This window comes from Emys orbicularis, chromosome 16 (assembly GCF_028017835.1).
Source record: "Emys orbicularis isolate rEmyOrb1 chromosome 16, rEmyOrb1.hap1, whole genome shotgun sequence".
Lineage (NCBI taxonomy): Eukaryota > Metazoa > Chordata > Testudines > Emydidae > Emys > Emys orbicularis.
In genome coordinates, this window is record NC_088698.1 from 14,895,246 (window position 1) to 14,918,702 (window position 23,457).

The 23,457-nt window shown below is 54.0% G+C and overlaps 1 protein-coding gene across 1 annotated transcript in view; it reads right to left on the reverse strand.

The window, feature by feature from the left end:
* Window positions 1-3,905: 3,905 nt before the first annotated feature.
* Window positions 3,906-23,457, reverse strand: part of SLC25A1 (solute carrier family 25 member 1) — a 41,998-nt gene continuing 22,446 nt past the window's right edge. The window contains exons 2-9 of the mRNA XM_065417551.1: window positions 16,070-16,177; window positions 14,691-14,790; window positions 12,786-12,924; window positions 11,142-11,226; window positions 10,319-10,423; window positions 9,318-9,433; window positions 8,221-8,294; window positions 3,906-7,346 (exon numbers count right to left, since the gene is read on the reverse strand). Of these exons, the coding sequence (XP_065273623.1) occupies window positions 7,232-7,346; window positions 8,221-8,294; window positions 9,318-9,433; window positions 10,319-10,423; window positions 11,142-11,226; window positions 12,786-12,924; window positions 14,691-14,790; window positions 16,070-16,177 (842 nt within the window). The 3' untranslated portion in view covers window positions 3,906-7,231. The remainder of the gene's footprint in view (window positions 7,347-8,220; window positions 8,295-9,317; window positions 9,434-10,318; window positions 10,424-11,141; window positions 11,227-12,785; window positions 12,925-14,690; window positions 14,791-16,069; window positions 16,178-23,457) is intronic.

Here is a 23,457-nt window from a genome sequence, read left to right on the forward strand (position 1 = left end):
GTTGGCCCGGCCCGGCGCAGCCCGCTGGGGTGACAAGCCCGGCTCCTCATGGACTGCCCTTTATAGGAGCAGCGAGATCCCCCGGGTTGCACACGCCCAGTGGCCGGACATTAGGGAAAAAACTTTCTCTCCGTTCCACCTACTTTCTCCCCCACAAGCCCAGTGCGAAGGTTGCTCCCGGGTCTTAAAGCCAGCACGCGACCCGCCTTGCACAGATCTGCTTTGGCAGGAGCTCACCTCTGACTCAGTCCTCTGAGCCAGGGAGCAAAGGAATTAATAACAAAGGAAGAAGTCATTCAGTGGCTAAGGCTGGGTCGGCACTAAAACAGGTCAGCCCAGCTCCATGGTTGAGGGAGTGAAAAATCCACTGAATGCCTGGTGTAGACAGCACTTGGTCAACAGAAGAACTCTTCCCTCTATCTAGTTACTGCCTCATGGGGAGGTGGATTTCCTACATCCCCGGGAGAACCTCTCCCATCACTGTGGAAGTATCTACACTGAAGCACTACAGGTGCAGCGTTTCAAGTGTAGAGGTCACATGAGAATAAACAACTTTGGCCCAAACTTTCAAAGCTAGGTGCCTAAAATAATAAGTTCCTAAATCCATAGGTCCCCGAATAAAGTGGCCCGGTTTTCCCAGGTGTTGAGCATTTGCACCCCTCCTTGGCTTCAATCAGATTTGGAGGGCTGAGCACTTCGGAAAATCAAGCCACTTTCATTTAGGTGCCTAAATATGGAGTTAGGAGCCCATTGTTTGACACCCAAGCTTGACTGTTTTGGCCAGTAAGGATGCTTTGCTCACATTGTTTTATGGAAAATAGGACAATGAGATGATAAAGGTGGATGATAAAGGTAACTGCAGGGAGGTAATATACACTTTTGTAAGGTGTTTAATACTGCATGCTATTCTGATTAAAAAATTACTACTATGCACTATCAATCAGGCACCTATGCAATGGATTAAGACCTGGCTAACGGACTGATCTCAAAAAGTAGTTGTCAATGGGGAACCCTCATTGAATGGGGGTGTTTCTAATAGGGTTCCTCAGGGACTGGTACTAGGCCCACCACTATTCAACGTTTTAATCAATGACCTGGAAGTAAATATAAAATCACTGCAGATAACATTTGTGGATGATACACATTACCAGAATGGTAAAAAATGAGGACAGGCAGTTATACAAAGCAATCTGGGGCACTTGGTAAGCCAGGCCCATTCAGCCAAAATGTGTTTTAATACAGGCAAATGCAAAGTTCTAGATCTAGGAACAAGGAATGGCTGGCCATACCTACAGAATAGGGGATTGTATCCTGGAAGGCAGCGAATAGGACGGTCTGAATTATTCCATCCTGTAGAGAGCAGTGGTGCAAGTAAACAAGAGAGCAAAGAGCCCAACTGCACAGAAACCTCTTACCAGTAACATGGTGACTGAAAGGAGACAGTTGTTCAGAGGCTAAAGTACTGGAATGGAAGTCAGGAAATGTCGGTTTTAATCTCTGCTTTGTTCTTGCTGTGGACATGGCCTTGAGTGGGTCTCTGCCTCAGCATGCTCACCTATAAAATGGATCCAGCAATCACTCACCTGGCAAGGGTGTTGGGAGGTTTAATTGCTGTTTGTAAAGCATTGCCAGCCCTACACCTAAGAAGCACTCCAGCCCAGCAACAGACTATTATAACACACATCCCTTTTCTAGAAGATGAACCGTTTCTTCTAAACGCACTGAGCCACATACAGTCCTAGTGTCAAGGGATTGAGTTCTACTCATGTCAGAAGAGTTGATCTTGCTTGTCCCACAGCAGAATCTGGCCTCATGTGTCAATTTCACAACTTGGACACCAGTACAACTCTACTGGCTGACTCCCGCCTGACGCAGACGTGAGAGGGGAAGCAGGCTCGCTAAACTACAAGGAGCAGGACTGTTCCTGTTCTGACAGGTGCTGAATGCCAATTAGGAGCCATGACGATGGCGGTGAGGTGACTGTGCTGGGCAGTGGCAGAATGAGGCCTTCTTCTCAGTACTGCAGGCCAGGTTTTGGGGCATGCAGCAATACTCATGCCCTGGACATGCGTTTCAGCCAATCTCAAACAGAATATTGTGTGAAGATGGGAAGGAGAGTTCCAACTAGAACAATGACGGGAGCTTTTCAGTGCGGCTCTTGCCTTCTTGCTAGAAGTACAAGGAGGAGTGAGGGTATAGGCCAGGAGATGGCTGGCTCCCTTGAGCCTTTCCCCTTTGCTGGGACAGTCAGAGAAGCCAGTCAAGGGCCATTCACCATTGAGAAGCGCTCTGTGCAAGGGGCATTAAGGAACAGCGAGAAGTTACTTGTGTGTTGCAATGGGGATGGGTTCAGGCTCTGTGCCTGTATGTTCCTCCCAAGCTGCCCTGCTGTTCAGAGGGCAAGTTTCAGCTCTCAGACCCTTACATGGTTTCCTAATTGCAAGCCTGGGGGTTGAGTCAGGGCCCTCCTGCTGCTATTAAACCCTAGCAGAACAAAGATAGCTTAGGGTGGTTTAGGGACCAGCCCCAGACCTGAGATGCTTAGTGAGGTGGTGTCTGGTACTGGTACATGCATCTCTGCTCAGCGTGGCCTCTCTGCAGCTGGAAAGTCCTACGAGGCCCATTCAGCAGTTTCCTTAGTCGTATTGTTTCCACTGTGAGAGAGCACTGCCCAGGATTTCAAATGCAGCCTGGACCAGTTCCCAGCTGTTCCCAAAGCAAAGGCAGAAACCAAGTTCAGATGTGAGAAAGGCTAGGTGCTTTGAACCCTATGCCAGTTCCCCCTGTGAAGCTTGATTTGCCGACAATTTAAAACAGGCTCCCTGGTTGGCTGCCCAAGAGGTTGCAGAGAGAGGGCCAGCATCGTACAACCAAAGAAAGCACACACTGTCCTGCCGACTTGCATCGCTCAACACAAGGCCGCTCAGGTACCTGACAAGCCAAGACGCTCTCCTCCCCTTGACCAATAGGGAACCCGAGTCTGAAACTACAAAGATCAGGCAGGATTTCAAAGCCACAAAGAACTTAGGCAGTCCCCTGGATAATAGAACCCCTGTATATTTGGAGTACACGGGGCTGCAGTAGTGATAAAAATTGTCCTGCAGAGTCTTTAGTGGAGCTGATGCACTAAGATAGAAAGAACCCAGCTTTACTTTCAGATCCCCAGGGGAGTTTGCAGGGCTGGCAGTTTGGGGAAAAAAAAACATTTCTAAACAAAACAGATTCCCTGCCCCCCTCCCCTCCACGTCCATTTGTATACACTTGGCAGAGCAGAGCTTCCCTGGACTCCACCCTGTTTTACCTTACAAAGATTTGTACCCACGCCAAAACTCTTCTATGAACCGGTACACTGGAACATTTCAGACCGTGGCTCTTCGAGATGCACACAGCAGCAGAGAGACGGCTGTCTCTCTCCCGCAAACTTCTGGGGGGAATTTGCATCTCTTGGAAGAACAGGCAACTGCAGTAAGCATCACATTCACCACCGTGCCTTTGTTCATTTCATGCCGCATCCCTGCTCTGCTCCAGATGCCGAAGGCATTAGCCCTTCGGTTAGCTAACTGGTACCGTGTCTAGTGATTCCCCAGATAAAAGTGAGTGCTCACCAGTACAGCAGATGGCTGCAGCATGGAACTCCGATCAGCACACCAGACTACTTAGTCAGCACATTTCCCACTCCATCAGGGTGTGCTCATTAAGAGAATTCCTTTGAATTCTGAACTTTGATACTACACATACTCCATTCTTGAAATTAACCAGTGCTTCGATGCCATGTGATTCAGAGGCATCCATGACAAAAAAGCTGTTAGTCTTAAAGGTGCCACAGGACCCTCTGTTGCTTTTTACAGATACACAGACACCAGGAAAAAAAAGGAGAGAGAGAGAGAGACATACACACACATCCAGCTTGCAGCAGGTTTCAGTTTATTACATAATCTCTGAATGCAGTAAAACCTGAGAAAGCAGCAGGGGCTGACACAACATGTGTAGAAGACACAGCCTTGCAGAGAGCAGAGCACATAAACTCTGCCAAGGCAGAGACCACACAGTGCACACACTCCTATGCCGAGCTTTCTCCTGGCTCTGGCACCCACGCCGAGGGATGGGTGTCGGGCAATGGCCTGCACCCATAAAACGTCACTCCAGGTAGAGAGTCTGCCCTAGAGCATGTGACTAAAGGAAACAGTGGCTCCCACCTCCCGAGGGGAGCCCGGTGGCAGCAGTTCTCAGCCCTGCACTAGGCAGCTGTCTGGTAGTCTCTCTTTCCAGCCCAAAGGCAGCTTTGGGAGGGAGCAGCTCCTCTGAAGCCTGAAGAAGCCAAACAACGAGAAGCAACACAGGAAATAATTCCTTGGTCCTGGCGGAGACGACCCGAACTAGTCTCCAGTAGGAAGAGCCTTTCCCAAATGTTCTCCTCTTCCACTCAGCACCCACCCACCCCCACCCTCCGATTTTAATTGGATTGGATTTAGGGCACAATCTTTGCTCCCATCATTGAAGTCAGCAGGCATGAAGAACCCAGCTTGGCTTCCTGATCCCCTCACTAGCAGCACCACAGTCAAGGGATCTACTCACCCGAGCAAGGATTTTACAGGATCAGCGCCTTGGACATTTCTATTGAGCCCAAGAAACAGTCCAGTTTAGTTTTTAGTCATTCAGAATCTCATTCTTAATGTGCTACGGGAGCATCTGAGAAGAGTCAGGGCCCAGACAGGACATCACATCTCATTCCCTTATCAGCACAGCGCTGAGGCAATGGACTGAATTGGACGGTAAACACAAAACAGGGGGGAGGGGAAGAGTTCCCAGCCTTTTCGGAACCTCGTGGTGACCAGTGCAATCCCAGGGTAAGTACCTTGGAATTAGGAGGGGAGACACTTGGCAAAGGAGACTGCAGCATACATGGGCTAACGTGTCAAATGATCTGCAGCCAGTGTAACAGAACACATCATCATTCCCGTGTCGCTGCAGTGTAGCTAGCTGCATTGGCAAAATGCATTCACCAGTGATTTGGGGCCTGGGCCCCCCCCCCGGATCCCTTTGCTCATCCAGAACGCAAGGGTGGGGTGGGGAGCTCTCAGTGGCTGAAGGGATGTGAGCAAAAGGCTTAAATTGCAACAGACCCGGGGCTGCCTTTGACCCACACAGAGCAATGGAGACTTTGTTAACAGGCAACTTTGGTTTATTGTCGGGGTGCTCGCCAGAGAGCCCCCATTTGGCCTTGAAAATGGCAAGAGTCACTCCAGCATGCAGCTGCAAGCGCAACATTAACATGTTTTACTCAAGTCAGCTTGAAAAGAAACCTTTGGACTCTAAAATATTAGCAGGAACGAAAACGAAGCATCTGTCTCGGCTGACAGCGTGGTAACCACTGCCTAGTCAGCCTGGTACAATAGGGACTGCAGATGCTACAGTGAGAGCACTGTGGGCTGCCAGGAACATGACTGTAAATGCAATATTATATGCATCAGGGTGTGAGCACACACGCCATGTAAGGGTTGATTGCTGGCTTTACAGATCCTGGTTCAATTCTGAAGTGTGTTCTAAAGCGAGGCTCTTATTTTATTCAAATTGCAAATGCAAAAAAACCTCAATGGCTTGCGAGCAGAAAGCCGGAAAGTGACTCTTCCCTGTGCTTTCCTTCTTCGCCTGCGCATACGATAGTGTTAAGGCTGCATTTGTCACTGACAGTACAAACAGACAAACCCCTGCATAATGATTGTAGACAGACACACGATTTTGGCACAAATCTGCACTGGAACCATTATAAGTTCTTGGCACTGGGCAAGGACAGGGTCACTGTCCCCCCAGGGATACAGTACAAGTGTTAATAACGAAGTGTGAAGTTCATTTAGCCTAGCTAGGTACTTGCCTGGCTCTCAGCACTGGAATATCGAGCGGAGGGGGTGAGGGTGGTGAGGCAGAGTGGAAGGAGGCAGTTTAATCAGAGAAGGTCAAGTGGCAGGCGAGCACTTCACCTTTCTCACATGTAAACAAGGTGCCTCTGTCAGAGGGGTGAGGAACCTGGTCATTCTAGGCAGGAATTTCACGCCCTGGGAATGAGTTTCCTCAGCGAGGAAAATGAAAATGAAGGCACCACCGTGCAGTGCAGGGTCTCTACCACACCAGCTGCCGCACCGCCAGGAGCCTGTGCGAGTGGCTGGGATGGTAGAGGTCATGTTCTGGGCACTGGGTCCCTTGCAGATTCCATAGCAAAGCCCCCCAGTGCTCCCAGGAGGCGGTACAGGGCGGATTTCCTCTCTCCTCCAGTGGAGATGGCTGGGCAGGCAAAGCTCCCACAGGAAGGCGCGCGTGCAGAGCCACCGGTCTGGATCACACTATCTGACTCACGGAGGCAGGGACATTGGCTGCCCCAGGGGGCCTCCACTCAGCTTTCTGGCTTAAACGAGAGGCTAAAGGGCCAGTGTGGGTCACGCAGCTTACTTCACGAGCAATCCTCTTTGGCCCTAGTGACTCCCACTGGAAAATGCTGTGACTGAGGCACTTGGCAGCTCTGGTAGGGGCAGCTGGAGCTCCCCCACAACCAGGGGTTCCACCGCTAGCGACTCCTGCTTCTCGAGACTGGGTCTGGACTAGCCATGCGTGGCTCGCAGCCAGGGGTCCCACACCATCCCCTAGAGCGCCTCCTACAGGTAGAGGATGGGACTGGAGTAGCAGCGAGCTCCCCATAGCCAGGGACATCACACCATTGCAATCGCTCCCCTGCAGCCAGCGCTCCAGCACCTCCTGCTGGGAGAGGCAGGAGATGGCAGTGAGCTCAGTGGAAACCTTTGGTAGCTTGGCTCTGTTTTCTCAAAGGCAGAAGGAAACGTGGACTGAATTCTAATCTGGCTGGAGAATCGTGGCTTCTCTTCTCACTTTTGGGCACTGACCTATTCCCCTGCCCTCTCCGCCCCCAGGCTGGCAGAGCTGGCCTTTGCAAAGTTTGCAGATAGATTCCCCTCCCCCCACCATCATTTTAGCACATGATCAATAATTTAAACTACTCCACAGTTCGTTCCTATAAATAAAGGTGGTCAGGGTTTGATATGAGCCCGACTGGCTGAGCACAGGGCTAGCTCCCTTGCTTTCACACAAGTGGGGGACTTGAACCTTGGCACCGCTCCTGGTGAAATGTCCATATGATTCCTCCCGGGTTGGTCATCTTTCTCCAGCTGTTGCCTCGCGGTGGTGGAGGAGACGGTGCTGCTGCCCTGGGCTGCGGGCAGGCTCAGTCGGTTTTCCACACCTTGTTGAGGACCTTGACCACTTCGTCGTAGATGACAAAGACGATGGCCACATCCAGACAGACCCGGCCCAGGCGAGGCACAGTGCCCTTGTAAAACCTGCCAGGAGAGGAGAGGTGAGGGGTAAGCAAAGAGCCCCATGCAGGCCTGGGCAAGGCACAGCTTGGCCAGGCGTGGGAGCAGGCCTAGCCCACCCGCTCCCAGCGATCTCTGGCAGAGCAGGTAGCCTGGTGTGAAGTGGTGCCAATGCCCTGCAATCACACTTTGAGAATCACCCTGCTCTCCAGCTCAGCCTCCCGCCCCCCCTCCACCTTCACACTCAACATGAGCGGGGACCGGCCCAGTCCGCTGGAATGAAAGGGGTTTGGGGAAGGGCTGCTTCCCGCCCGGCAAACCCCACCCAGAGACCCCAAACTTTTTAAGATTCCCAGTCAGAGCTTTCTGGCCAACTGCCCCACTCCTGTCACAGGATCCGCTTCCCACACCACCCGCTTCTTCAGATTCCAGGCCAGCTCCTTGGGGGGTGGGTCACCGTTGGCTTCCCTGATTTTACATAGCTGAGGCTCTGGGCCTGTGCTTCTGTGGCATGTGTAGAGAGGCTAATAAAATCCATACAAGTCTTTCTCCCCTCCTCCTTCTGTGCATCTCCGCTCCTCCTTCACAGCCAGGGCTCACTGCTACTCCTACCATTCACCAGGCCCTTGCCTTTCCCATCTCGTCCCCTACGCCTTAGGGACAGGCTCCCTCTTCTCATGTGCCAGTGACCTGCTCCCCCTTCTGCAAATCCCTCTGTAAGGTACCTTTCAACCATGACGGTGACAGATCCCTTTGCCTCCTATGGCACTATTCCCCGTTTCACCATACGTGTCTGAACTGCTTCGCCAGCACTCGGCTGCAGGGGAGAGATTGTCCCTGTTTCTCTACATTCACCCAGCCCTGAGCGCCCTGCATGGAAATGAGATGCCAGACTCACGCGATGGGCCCTTCGTATTTCATGATTTGGTAGGCGCAGTCCCAGGTGCTCTTGTACTTGTGCGCTTCAAGCCCCTAGAGGAAGCAGAGAGAAGGGTCAGAGACCTGTAATGGTGGGATCTATGCCACAGTTCCCAGCACAGCTCCCACAAGCCATGGTGCTGTCCTGGAAGATTCTGGAAAGGCTCAGGGGGGTGGGGGGGGGGCTTCTGTTTGCACAGCCGGAGCGGTCACAGCAGTGACCTCCATCCTCGCCAGCCTGGTTGTGCGGGAGCCTGGCCCCGAGGAGGGCCGGGTGGAGCTTAGACGGGGTCTAACCCAAATAGCAATGGCCATGCCTATGCCCCACTGCAGGCGTTTTTGGGTGGATGCAAGGTGTGTTGAGACGGGCTACGGCAGTGATGCTCAGACTGAGGCTTGCAAGCTGCAACTGGCTCTTTGCAGCCCATGTTATTAAAACACTGTGTGATTTAAGTATTCGCCAATTTATTAACCAATCAGGATGCTTTTACTATGTGATTAACCAATTGCTGCTGACAAAACAATAATACGTAGTCAGTCACTTTGCTGGGAGAATAATATACAACTGGTAAACGAAGCAATTAATTCACACGACTGTGGCTCTTTCGGGCAACGCTGATTTGACTCCTGAACCACTGAGGTCTGAGCATCACTGGGCTACTGGACTGCCAGGAGAGGAACACGCCAAATTCCTCTAGCACAGGGGAGCCCTGGGTCTGGTCTGCCTAGGAGCAAATCGCTGGCCATTAATTCAGGTCCCCAGAGGGCAGCGTGACCACAGCCACAGAGCACTGCATGGCTAGTGTGGGCCCAGGGCAGCAGTGTGTCTCGCTCTCCCATCGGGCCAGGCACCCCAGCTGTCATTCTCTAGGGCAGACAGGGCCTTGGTGGGGAGCAGTCTCAGTTCCAGTTCCTGCTCCTCCAGCGGGAGGGCGCCATAGGGCACGTAGCCATGTCCCCATTCCGGCGCTTGGCCCAGCAGCTATGGTCTGGATGAGAGCAGTAAACATGGAGCACCTAGAGGCGAATTAAGGGGTCTCAGCAGAAGCCCAGGAGCCACACGACCACATGCTGTACCTGCATTCTGGTTTTCACCACATCCAGGGGGGTGTTGCCAAAGACGCTAGCCGCTCCGGCAATGGCCCCAAATACCCCGGTGACGAGGGGGTTTATGACCTTGTTGGGATCATCCCCTGGGAAGAAGGAGAGCGACACAAAGGGGGCAGGAGGCGGGGAAAAGGGTGGAGAGAGACACAAGGACAGAGCTCATGAGCACCAAGAGGTGGGAGCACGCAGAGACATCACTGAGTGACACTGCACGTGAGAGCTGCAAAGGCCCCGACAGGCAGGGGGCACAATGAGGGGCGGTGAAAGGAACTGGGGCCCTGCAAGTGGGAGCCCCCAATGCAGCTGGAGAAGAGGGAGAGGGGCCAAGGGGGTCAGAGATGCTCTCTCTCTCCAGGTGTGCGCAGTGAGCAGAGGGGCCTGGCTGCCTGTTTGCCGCCAAGAGTCATTTGGGGAAAATTTAAAGCAAACAAGAGCCCTCAGACCCCACAGGTGGTAAGGCAGGGAACGCGCAAGCCTAGGCCAGGGCTGGCCTAGCAGTGAGTGGGCGGGAAAGCACCCCCTGCTGGCTTAGTTCTGAACAGTGTGTGTGGGCAGGAGTAGGGGCGTTGAGTGTGCACAGGAAAAGGAGATACGTGTATACTGCAGCAGGCAGGTGCGAGCAGGGGCAGAGTGGAGGAGAGGCTGTGAACAGATCCCATTAGAGTCCCCACTTACTCGCCCCCTGCATCCCCCCTGGGCTTTTAACCCAGGCTTCCCTTCTCCCCAGCTCTGCCCTGCCCTGGGCCCTTCCTCCGTCTTGTCAAAGCGACCCCACAAGAAACTGGTGGTGGGCGCGTTTCACTCGGAGGGAGGCGCGGGAGCTCAGCTGAGGCTGGAGAAGCCAGAGCCTGCCCTGGCTGCAGCAGGTCACCGTGCTGTGTGGCTCTCTGCCTGCAGCGCCCCCTGGAAGAGGCAGGGCCCGGTGTGGAGACGTGGGGATGAGGCAGCGGGAGGGAGGCAGAGCGGGGTACCTTTGTACCAGTTCCTGAGCGCCGTCATGACGAAGAAGCGAATGGCCTGGTTTGATCCTTGTTTGAGGACAGTAGCGGTTAAACCCTGGTAGGTTCCCTTCAGACCTGCGGCAGGGAGAAGGGGCAGCGTTCGAGGAGGGGAAGCAGCAGGACACTGGTCTCCCCAGGAACATCACCGACCCCAGGCCTCCTTGTGGCCCACAACACCACCTCCCCTTTCCCCCATTCATACACCCACCCCGGCGGGGCCCACAGCACAGAGCCCAGCTCCTCCCCAGCTCTTCCTCACGCCCCACCCACTTGGCCCTGCCGTCAGGATGGCCGAGCGGGCTAAGGCGCTGCGTTCAGGTCACAGTCTCCTCCGGAGGCATGGGTTCGAATCCCACCCCTGACCAGCCCTCTTAATAGGAGGGTGTGGGGAGAGAGGCATTTCCTCTCATTGGCAGTGGGGTGAGGCCGGCTCTGCATGGCTTTGATGGCCCGTCAGAAAGCTAAACCCACCTGTCGTTTGGCTTCCCCTGCCCTCCCATGGACATGCTGACAGGGCCGCACTGCTTTCCCCTGGCCGGGCCGGGAGAGGAAAGGCGCTCGGGCCTGGGAAGCAAGTCCCCCAAGAACCAGACTGCCTGAGGGATGAGCAGACAGTTGGAAGCCAGTGTTTTTCGAGGACCTACAGTGCTGGCTGCCTTGGCAGCTCACAGACCAGTCTGCCACTCTGGTGGGAGGAGGCAGCTCACAACCCAGCCCCCAGTGCCAGCGTGGCGGGGCCTTGCACGCTGCACGCCAGGGTAACGCGGAGCTGAGGCCACGCCAGGGCCCTCACCCTGCTCGCGGATGATCTCCCGCACACCGTGGAAGAAGCCGCGGTACTTCGGTTTGGGGGAGCACTGGTCATGGATAAACTTCACCTGGGGGGAGAGAAGATTAGGACTTGTTGTTAATCCCAATCTGCATGTGAAGAGACCTCCCCCCCCCCCGATCCCTCAAGCTATAGGAGCCCAAACATCCCAGTCAGATGCCTGGCAGCCGGGATCTGCTCAGGGATTCAGCAGCGAGGGTCTTTGCTAATCTGGGGCAGCACCATACTGATGGCATTCCAGAGCGGAATGAAACCCCTGTCCGACATTTACCTGCAACTGCGTAATTGTTTGCTAATGCACTCCACATGCAGTCAGAAAGGGAAGGGACCCATGCAGCCTAGGGATCAGTCTAGGGCAAAGGACTGCCGCTAGGTCTGGAATACTTGAAACACACAAGGGTCGGCACCTGGAAGGGGAGAGTCTGGAAGTCCCAGGATGGGAAGAAGGGTAGCTATTGCTAGCTCAGGCCAGCAGTGCATCCTCCCCAATGCTTAACCTATTGGTCACCCATGAGAGCGTATAACATGTCAGTAAATAACAGTCCCTTCACCCTTATCGAGCAGCTTTCATCCAAGGATCTCTAAGCACTTTGCAAAGGAGGGTCCATCTATTTATCCCCACTTTGCAGATGGGAGCTTTGAGGAGCAGAGAGGTGAAGGGATGTGCCTGGGGTCACACAGCACGTCAGTGGCAGAGCTGGGGACAGACTGCCGAGTCCCAGTCCTGCTGCTCACAGCTCTCAGTCTCTTCTCAGGATTACGCTGAAGAGAGTCATGCAAGCAGAGGGCAGTTTTCCAGCCCAGGCCCTGGCTCTCATGTCACACAGTGTAGGAAGCATTTGTATCCAGATATCACTGAGAAGGGCACATTTTACTGAGAACTGAACAGGATTTCCAGGCAATGCATCATTTTTGAATCTGGGCCTGGGAGTTACAAAGCAAGGAGAAAAAAAACCTGAGTATAACACGGGGAGAAAGAGCAGAGATAGCCAAATGGCCTCATGGCATGGGGCAGCCTGGCAATGACTTAGAAGCAACAACGATGCAAAATGCCTTTTGCTGCTATGGAGCCTTGGCTAGGTATTTCATGCAGTGTGCTGCATTTACTTCTGCCAGCAAGTGTATTGGTGTGGCTATGCGGATAGTTCATTGCATTGATACCTGACAGATTCTGGGGTCAGGCCACAAAGGTTGGCCTTGGAGAGAAGAGCTGCCATTCACTGCAGGCCCCAGGAAAATCAGATCCTGTCTGAGCTCTTGCTAACATTTCCCATCAACAGGAGAGACTAGAGGGAACGCCCACACACAGACTTTCTCTGCACCTCGGACCGTTCACCACTAGTGGGCACCTGATGCCCATGGACATTTCGTCTGGGCAGGAGCACCAATGCACAGAACAGCTCCCTGTGTGACGCCAGGCGGGGAGCAGAGCAGAGGCTCTGCTGGGTTAATACCCTGCTCCAACAAGCAGGCTAGCTCTGGGGCCGACAGCAGGAGGCGCTCACAGGGCAATGGTGCTCCCTGCTTGGCTTCCGCCATCCCCTCCGAAGTCGTCGTCTCTGGTCTCCCCCTATTCTCAGACCAGGGATCAGAGGGCCTGTGCTGTACCTTTATGGTCTCCATGGGACACACCACCACCACGGCCTCGGCCACCCCGGCTCCCAAGCCACACAGCAGCCCGCGCTTGCTGTCCAGGTTGCCCTTCTCGTCTCTCATGTGGTTGCTGAGGAACTCGAACATGCCGAACCTGGCCGGGGAGAAAGGCAGCCAATGCAAACCCCACCGGCCTGGGCAGACACAGCTGCTGGGCACAGGGATGGGGCCAGGGCTAGCCAGCTTCTAGTGCAGCTGGGCCAACCAGCTTGTCTGGAAGCTCCCACCGTGCCCCGGGGGCATCTCGCTATGGAGCCACGGGTCTGGCCTTTGGATTGCCTCCGGGGGAGCGGAGAGAACAGACCAGGGATGCCGGGGGCTGATATTTTGTGCCCCCCAGAGGCTGGTTAGGGGGCTGCATAACCCAGAGCAGACTAGCTGCACTCCCTCCTGCCACACCACGGCTGCAGAGGCTGAGGCGGTTCTGGCTGTGAGGGAGAGAGCCAGGGACCCCCAGGAGGGGGAAGGTGCCTTAGGAGCGCTCTGAATAGGACTCACTCTTCTTTCCCCTTGTCTGGACCTGGGGGGGGGAGGCCGTTGCAGGAAGTGACTCCCTGGCCGAGCCCCTCCGTAGCTCCTTGGCTCCAAACACCCAGCCGCCCTACGCCCCTCTCATGCCTCCCACCGGGCGAAGCACAGATGCCCACACTCTATTCTCCTGGCAAGGCAGGCACCTGCAAACATCGTAAGCCAGAAAGCCCAGGGGAAGGGGGGTGGCAGTGCGCCCGACTCCCCCATCCGAGCAGGCTGGGACTGCTGACAGCTATTAGCTATTGGTTCTTCATTGGCAGCGGGTAGAGAGAAGGCAGCAGAGCAGCTCCTGCAAAGCTGCTCTTGCTGGCCCTGCCGGCCCATCCACCTGCTCGTCTGAGTCATGCCCTCACGCTCCAGAGAAGAGTGAAGCTGATCTGCCCGAACTCCACCGCCCTGACCCGCCTGGGCTGGCGCTGAGGGTGGGGACCGAACTGCTCAGAAATCACACGCTTTCCCCTGCAGCATCTCCTCCCTGGGGAGGCTGCGGCTGCAGCAGCCAGGGCCAGCAACGTCTCCCCACTCCCTACAGTGCCTGCTGCTGGGAAAGGCTCAGCCTGGAGGAGCTGGGAGCTTCCCAAAGAGCACACTGCTAGCAGTGCCTTGGGGGAGCTCCCCACAGCAAGGCCTGCTGGCAGACAGGGCGATCCCTGGAGCCAGCCCTCCAGCAGCCTCCACTCAGGCTGGTCCTGCTAAGAGCAGGATGGTTTTCTCAATCCATCCCAAAGGGAACGGCCATCCAGGGAGGCAATCCCACCCCTGCCAGGGAACTGAGCACGCTGTCCAGTAACGATTGGCCAGACCCACCTTGACGGAGACCGTCTGCAGATAGATCCCAAACTACCCTGAGTCATTCCCTCCCCTCCCCGCAGCAGGACCGAGCTGCCTCAGCACATCTCCAAACATGAAGCCACCTCCGGACACAGGCAAGCGATGCCAATTGCTCCATGGCAGGCAGCCCTCAGGAAGGGTCACTCAGGGCTCCTCGGACAGACCCTGCACTGTGCTCCTTTGCAGGAGGCACATCCATGGCCCTCCGGCCTGCTAGCCTGGGGCCCTCACCAGCCTATCCCTGCATGCCTGGCTTTTAGGGCAGGGCTGTTCTGCGGAGAGGCTGTGCGAGACGGACCCCCGGCCTGAGACTCCCTCAGCAGCGAGATGGGGAGAAGGGGCCACTCCAAGGGACTCCTATGGGGTTTCTCATCCTCTTGTTTGGGGGCCTGGTGGGTGTCAAGGAGAGCAGGAGGATCACCTGGGCTCAGATTGTGGCAACTGCAAGTCACAAACGCCTCAGGGGCAAGGCCAGAAGTCACAGCCGGAGCGCCTTACCTCACGGCAGCCTTTGGGATGGAGCCATACACCAGCGAGCTGAGGCCTCGATAGAGCCCCTTCACTCCATGGCCCTGGACAGTCTGCTTCACGCAGTCCGCTGGGGAGAAGGCACGGAAAGAGGGGGTTAGCTGGACCCCCAAGCCAGCACGGCATCACCTTCCACCCTTCAGGCTCTCCCTGGGCCGCGCACTCCCTGCTGTCCTTGGGTAACAGCCAGAGCGCTCAGGGCAGGGTGGGTGAGTGCCAGGACAGAACAGCTCGGGTAACCAACGCCAGGCTGAAAACGCACCATCGGAGAGAACACCGGCCCTGTCCGAGCGGACGTGTTTGTCTCGTCGCTAAAGCCAAGGAGGCCAGGACCCCAACGCTGCTGCAGTTAATGGATTTCCCCTCCCCCTCCAGCATGCTGCGGCTGTGGAATGTGAAGTCCTGATTCATGTCACACCCCCCCCAGTGAAGTTCAAGTCACATGCAGCAGGTGCCTGGCTACACGACTCAGGCTCCCTAGCTAGAACAGGGCAATGCCAAGCCCTTTGCAGAGCTGATCCAGGAAGGGAGAATGGCACAGGGCACTGTTCAGCCCTGGACTCAGCAAGTCAGAAGCCATGTTGCTGCAGATCCTCAGGACCCGGTTCCAAGCCAGACACTAAGCCGGGGGCTCTGTAACCATGCTCCCTGCCGTCTCTCCCCCAGCCAGCTGGGTTCTCTCTCACCCCAGTGACTGTTGCCCTCCAGCCTGGCCCCAGCTGACAATGTAAGCAGCAGAGGGCAGTGGTGATACAGTACAGCACGCCGCAATGCAGCCTGTACATAAGTAGAAGGTTATGATCCTCCCAGTGAGGGACGCCTGGCAGTCGTCCCGGGCTGGAATGAGGCCGTCATCCCTGGAACTCCTCCAGCCTGGGCACCCAACCAGGCTACCGCCAACAGGGCTCTAATGCACATGCCGTCTCCCTCAGTGACAACAGGTGTGCTGCACTGCGCAACTGGCCAGGTCTGTTAGAGGGGAGCGCTCATCTAACTGCGACGCCTCAGCTTCTGGGGACTGGTGGGGGCAGGACGTCAGACCCGATGGCTCAGCGCGCTGAGCCACCCACTGTACCCTGAAATGGCTTCTCCCTCCTTTCCCTACTCCCCCCCCCCCCCTTGTGGGACAGGAAGGAGGCAGGCCCTCAAGTTCCAAGGGAGGGTCCTTCTGTGAGGGGCACCTGAAGACCCAGCTCACTCCCACCCCACCCACCGGTGCCAGTCTCTGCCTAGCATCTCAGCCCACTACTGGCTGCAGCGGCTCCAATAGCCCCTGACAATCGCCAGTCCCCTTGTTTGATCCCTACTCCAGTCTCTCGGTGCCCACGGCTGCCAGGCTCTGGACTTACCGATGCCTTTGTACCGGGGCGGGTTAGCTTTCTCATCCAGCTGTAGCTGAGTCTTCACATACTCCGTAGGGAATGTAATGCAGATCTCAATGCCACCGGCAATACCACCTGGGGAGAACAAGGAGGGGGAGATAGAACCGGGAACTGCACAGCAGCTCAGGTGCAACTCCCTGATGCCCGTTTCGAATTGCCCAAGCCCCACCTTTCAGCACTTGGAGCCAGAGCCGGGAGTGGGGTCACCTCCCAGGTAGGCACTTGGGTAAGGGCCAGATTTGCAGAAGTGCTCAGCAACTCATGAGCTCTTTGGAGCATCTCGTCACTTAGTTTGGTGCCTACATGGGAGCGCTTTTGAACAACTGCTCCTTTGAAAATCTGGCCCTCGATGCTTTCAGCAGAGCAAGGGAGACATATTCTGCCCTCCTCTTCTGTGTGGTCTGGTTAGACAGGGCAGGGACTGGCCCTTACTGTGTGTTTGTACAACGCCGAGCGCCATGGGACCCTGGTCTCACTCGGGGCCCCTTGCTGCTACTCTCATAGAATAATAATTTTGCCGGCAGAGGAGCATTTAATGCAGGACTTAAATTCAGCCAGAGCTGTCCTGAGCAGAGCTCCAGTAAATATTTTCCAACCTGCAGCAGCCCCGGTGTGCTCCGCAGGGCTGAAGCCCTGAACCCCGGGGCTCCGGGAAATACTCAGGGAGAATTTAAGCCCTGATTTAATGCCATCATTTCATAGCACCAGACGAGCTTTCAGTGCAGACCACAGACAGTTCAGGCAGGGGACAGACGTGCACAGATACAGACTAAAGGCCTGAATTATGATCTGGGAACCAGGAACTCCCAAATTCTGGTCCCAGCTCTGGCCACAGAGGCAGTCAGTGCCAAAGGCACGTCATGTAATCTTGCTCTGCCTCCCCGCCCCCCCCACAGCCTGCAAGATGGGGATAATGGTAATTATCTGCCTCACGGTGTTAGCATGAAAATTCACTAATGTCAATAAAGTACTTTAAAGATACAGTGCTGGGTATGCAGTAGCTGCAGCAGAGACAGACACCTGTCCCCCCTCCTCCAACGCTCCTCACATTCCTGCCAAAGCCCTGTCCCAACTGCTCCCTTTCACCCCCCCCCCCACTTAGAACAGCCTCTCCTTTCACCCCAAGAACCCTCTGCTCCTCCAGCAGACATGCGTGTGAAGCAATCCAGCTGTAAAGCACACATCCTGCTCTGTGCTTGCACCAGCCTGTGCCTTCAGATTGTGAAATCCTCAGGCCAAGGATCTGTTTGCGCAGCACAGCTCACCAGGTATACAGCACTGTGTGCTTACCGCACTCCGTGTCGGAAGTTTCTATCCATACGTGGAGACACAAACCAGCACCAGGAAATTCTGGTCACTGTCTGATCCCCAGGCCAGTAGCTATATTAGGTGGGCAAGTAAAAGCTGCTTTGTGTTTTAATCGGTATGGTGAGGCTGGGCAAGTAGATTTAGTGTCTGGACTGGTACATTTCCATAGCAATTTCACAAGGCTCACAGACACCAGCATCACCCGGGGTTACACACTAAGTTAGAAGCAGCACAGAACTGCTTGGATTTTTCCCATTTGGTTCCTATTACAGTAGTTTAAAGTTAGACCCCCGCGTCTCTAGCACCCCAGTGCCCAAGTGTGAAGGGACAGGGCCAAGGATATAGATTAAGGCCACAAGGGACCTTTAGATCATCTCGTCTGACCTCCCGTGTAACACAGCCACAGCTCTTCACCCAGTTACCCATGCGCTGTGCCCAGTGACTAAGGCAGAGCTTCCAGAAAGGCATCCAGACTTGATCTGCCATCATGGAGAATCCACCACTTCCCTTGGCTCTTCCTTCCAGGGGTTAATCCCATGCCTCACTGTTAAAAAGCCAGGAAGTCCAAAGCTCTGGTACGGACCCGTTGGGTGGCCAATGTTCTTATTTGTGTCTCTGAGGGTGATGCTCAGAGGTTCCACCCATTGTGCTAGGCACTGTACAAACACAGGGAGACCCAGTGCCTGCCCTGAAGAGCTTGCAATCTATATAGACAAGACAGACAAAGGGTAGAAGGAGAAATAGAGACGGGAAGTGAAGGGGCCCACACTGGGTTGCACAGCAGGTCAGCCACCGAACCAGGGACAGAACCCGGGTCTCTTGACTCCCAGTTTGGTGCCCTATCCACTAGGCCACACTGCCTCTTCTACCCAGTCACATCCTTTTCTGTGCCTCGGTTTCTCTATATGTGCGAAGAGGATAATATCTTAATCTGAGTGTCCCGTGAGGTAGGTAACTAGTGGCTGCAATACTCCTGTTTAGTTGGAAAGCAACAAATCATTACTGCTAACTGCCAAATAATTGCAGAATGACTAACCAGGACAAGAACAAGAGAAGCACCACGCCAGAAAAAAATGAAACAAGAGTGGCGCAGAGAGCTCTCCTCTGAACGCGTCATCGCTGCAGTAAAGCCCTGAATGCTGGCCACCCCTTGCTCCAGCCCATTGCGGGGGGTGAGCAGGGGGGCTAAGAGAACAGGAAAGAGGCCAGATTGTCCCGCTCAGTGCCCTACCTAGAATTCTCACCATACTCAACACAATGGGGCCCACGTGACAGTGAAATCCTTATGGCAATCACGAGCCATGCTGGGACAGGCCAGTTTGCTCTCAGATACCACGCCAACCCACACAGCCTGGTACTCCGTAAACGTGAAGAGAGTAACGGTTTCACAAAACAACTTAAGTCCAGGCAGCAATTTCCACAACAACTGCAGCTCAGGCTGGCCTGAGGGAGTCACATGCAGAACTCCAGTATTAACTGATAAATAGCGGGGGAGGAATTAGACAAAGGGGAAGGGTGTTCGCAGCTCAGATCTGCAAGGAGATAGAGTGAGTGAGGCGAAAGGATACAAAGGGAAGCTGGTAGTGCAGAGGCAAAGGCAAAGAACAAGAAGAGGAGTACAGACAAAATGTCAAGTATCAGGGGGTAGCCGTGTTAGTCTGTATCTACAAAAACAACAAGGAGTCTGGTGGCACCTTAAAGGCTTACCAATTTATTTGGGCATAAGCTTTTGTGGGTAAAAACCTCACTTCAGATGCATCTGAAGTGAGGTTTTTACCCACGAAAGCTTATGCCCAGACAAAATGTCACATTTATCAGGGATGAGCTAGTATGATTACTCAAAACAGCTTCCACTTGGAAAAGCCCTTTTCACCTTTTAAACGACACCACAAAGATTAAAACACCCCAAGGATGGTGTTGAAGATCCCAGATGCCAATAGAATATTAGCAGCGACTTCAAAACAAAGCCACAGTTTCACACAGGTATCTGACTGTCCTGTCTACAGTGATGTCTCGGCTCTTTGTGTTTACACCATTCCCACTCCAATTTTTAGCTTGTGCATCCCTTACGGCGCAGACTGGGTATTCCTTGTACCACAGGCTCACAACACAGGGGTCACAACCCCGCTTCCCTTCCTAGACTGCAAGGTGTCGAGAACTCATGCTGGCCAATCACAGAGTGCCCTGCACACCCTGTCTAGCTATAGAAATGATCAAACACCACAGCCCCCGCCAATGGCTAGAGGGCCAAGGCTGCCTATGGAACGCCTGTGCAGCTCTCACTGAAGTCAGGGGCAGTTGTCAGTATGTGACAGAGGGCAGGATTTGGAGAAGTGCAGCTCCCTGCTGCTACGTTTTTAGCGTCAGAGAGAACAGCAACAGGAACCTACCTGGCACTCGGGTTTGGCAGCCAAGTGCTGTGGCGGACAGACAGCTACTCAGTGCCAGAACGTCCGTGTAATTGTAAATAAGCCTGCAGAGACATTCTGGGGTGAGCTGGTGTCGAGAGCAGTGGGAAGTTCGTGCGCTTTTATTAGAGTCGTTTGAAAAAGAGTTTCCCTTTCAAGACATTCCAGATTTCGGTGTGAAGAGTCCCTGGCATCCAAGCCGCTTGCGACGGGAGTATTTGGGGCCAAGATGTGTTTTCCACAGACCCCCAAACTTTTCTCAAGCGTCAGCAGATCCAGTTCCTTGGCACCATACCCGTATTTGCACAGGCTGATTTCAGTAGGGCGGAGTAGGATGAAGTGTCAGATTTGACCCTGAATTCACTGGATGCTGGTGCTTTGTGTCGCAACCGGAACAGCTTTTAGTACTGAGGGATATTAAAATAGCTATGAAATGGCTGAAGAAACACCCCAGAGTAGCAGGGGGGAAAAGGATGAGAAGAAGAAGAAGAAACCCTTTCAGAACTGCCCATGGGCAGCAGCAGAAGTATAAAAAGCATCCGCAGTTCCTGCCCTGTAATAGTGATTCTCCAACAAACAAACCGTAAGAACGAGACTGCCTCGAGACACATGGACTTCTGGAGCTGGCTAAGCGACTGCATGGTTTGCATTCCGACTGCGCCATTTCCCTCCAGCTACATTAAAAAGGCAGCCCAAGAAGCCTGCGCAGAACCGAGCCTGCACCCACATGCACTCCCTGCCTCTCTCTAATTTGGTTCTTTTCAAAAGGCCTGGTCTAGACTTAAAATGTAGATCGACGTAGCTATGTCGTTTGGGGTGAAAATAATCCACACCCTAGCTATGGCAAACTAACCCACAGTGTGGACACAGCTACTTAAATGGAAGAATGCTTCCATTGACCTAGCTACTGCTGCTTGGGGAAATGGATCACCTACAGGAACAGAAAAAAAACTCTTTTCATTGTCATCGGAAGTGCCCACGCTAAGGCCGCTATGCAGTGTAGCTACAGCACTATGGCTGTGCCACTGTAGTGCCCATAGCATAGACAAGCAAGGAGCAGAACTCGTCTCCCAACTCCCTTAGCACTGAATTAGAGATCCCTAGTCACATTCCAGCTGTGAAATTAATGCAACCAGACCGATCACTCGTGATGCAATTCAACCCAGACTGGGCAAATTGGCCTTCATAGAATAAAAGGAACTGGCCCTACCCATAACCCTGTTAGCCTGACCCAGCCTTGTTGCCCTCTCCGGTAGCCCTAAGCTTATATGAGGTTCTGGCAAGAGTTAGGTTAAATCTGTGGTGTCTGAACTAATGTTTTGTGCGCCTCCAAGTTGCGGCTTCTGAATTTACTCAGGATCTGGAAGTGCTGATCAGACCAAGCAAGGCTGTTCTCGCTGGATTTCTGGCCCCGGTAGAAATGAGCAGTGCTCAAGAGCATAGTAGAAAGCCTGTTCCCATGAGATCCCCAACCCAACCCTGGAGGTCAAAGGAGCCAAACGTTTGAGCGAAGCCTACCAAGCTTGGATCTGAGCTTTCCCAGAGCTCAGGAGGTCTCTAGCATGGTTTGGCTCCAGGGTTTTGGTTTGGCCTAGTGGTGAAGTCTGGATCCACACGAGAACTTTCCTAGTGTTCGGGATGTTTGCATCAGGTGCATTTCTGACTGTGGTTCAGTTATAAGACTCTCCTGGAACGCAGACACTCGGTATGTGGGGTTTATGGGCTGTAGGAAGTGTAACTCAGAGCAAACAAAGGAGCAGTGGGCTACAATCAGTGAGCAGAGAAAGGGATGCTAACAAGTGCCCAACCTAAAAGCCCCATTTCCGTCAAAGGCTTGTGCACACTATTGCCTTTTGAGAGATGAGACACTGGATCGTGCCTTATTGAAATTGCAGTCTCCTGTGCCTGTGATCAATGAAAGGGTCAGTGTCAGCCCTTGGTTTCTACCAGCATTGGAGGCACATACTGACCAGATGAGCTTCATCTCCTGCCACTCTGTATCCCCCCCAGTTCAGATTCCTTCCCTGGAGGAGGAGGAGGAGAAACCTTCAAGAGCATTATGGAGCCCTGCAGCTGTGGCCCCTAGCGACGCTCACGCTAGCGAGAGCGCTTGGGACCAGTACTAGGACAAGTTAAACACTCAGATCTTTCAGCCCTGGGGAATCCATGGGGATTGTCTCCATCATGTGGGCGCGTGTTAACCCTGCCTGGCTCTCACCCCTGCCCCAGCCAGTGGGGCATGGACCCTTCAGGTGGAGAGCAGGCCTGCTCCTGGACTCCTCCCCGGATCTTTGACTAGTGTCACAAGACTCAAAGAAGGGCCCAAATTCAAGCTTGCAGAGTCCAGTGATTTTCATGGGGCTGTCCCAGAGATGGGCATGGTCCCAGGTGCCCATTCTCCGCCCCAGACACAGGAGGTGATGTGAGGTTTGTGGCAGTGGAGGAGGCTGTGATGCACCTACACAGCTCATTCTCACAGCCTCTCCCTCCCCACTGTCAGGGAAGAAGAACGAACCTAATCCCCCTTAGTGCCCCGGCCAGCTCCCTTTCCATGCTGCTCTCATTCACAGAGAACAGCTACTCAGCATGACTTAGCAGAGAGATCCTCTGCCCGTCATTGGCTCACAGACAACACCCCATGAAAGGAACAGGATTTGCCGTGGCTGCAGCATCAGCAGGGATGTGGAACAGCTCATAATGGACAGAGCTATGAATGGCCCAGAGGGAGAACAAAGAGAAACTTTTACCACGAGAGCCGGCCCACTTGGAGATTACATTCCGCTCTGCAGCAAGAATAAGGAACTTGAGGTTCTGTCTGTGCTTACTCTGCTGACTTGGAGGAGAGGCAAACGCAAGGCAGACACCCAGTACTAACAGGAAGTCTAAAGAAACTGCAGGGGGAGGGGAGGCAGGGTGGGTGTTACAGGGTTCAGAAGGCACCCACCACTGCTTCAAGTCACTGCCTATAGCAGAGCAGCAACTCTGAGCCTTTTGGGGCCACTGTAGCAGACAGTGCCCTGAGTCTGCCATTTGGACATGTGTGCTTGGTTTGCTCCAAGACGGGAGTTTAGAGCAGGCCAAGCTCTATAACAAAACAACAATATCTAGCTCGGATACAACGCTTGTCATCTTTAGATCTCAAAGCACTTTACAAAGGAGGTCAGGATCATTATCCCCATTTCACAGATGGGGAAACTGAGGCATGGAGCAGTGCCGTGATTTGTCCAAGGTCACCCCACAGGCCAGTAGCAGAGTTGGGAGTAGAACCAAGTCTTCTGTCCCATGTTCTAGCCAGTAGGCCACACACTAGGCCTTCCCTAGGACGGAGTCTGCACCGCTGAGCCCGGAGCATGTGCACTGCACTGGGGCCCAGCACACAGACTCCCCATAAGAGTCAGGGAAGGGAAGCACCAATACTGGAATTGTGGTTCCCAACCAGCGGCGCATAGAGAGTGCAGTGCTTGAAGGGTTCAGTATTCCATGTGCAGCGTAATTCCTCCATCCGTCTGGCCATCACTGCATGTTTCATAGGCCTCCTTCCCCTAGACTGTAGTTTTAAATTAGAGACAACTTTTGAAAATTCAGCCCCAACCTCACCAGCGTTGCAGTTACTGCCTCCCTCACTGACAGGCTTAACCT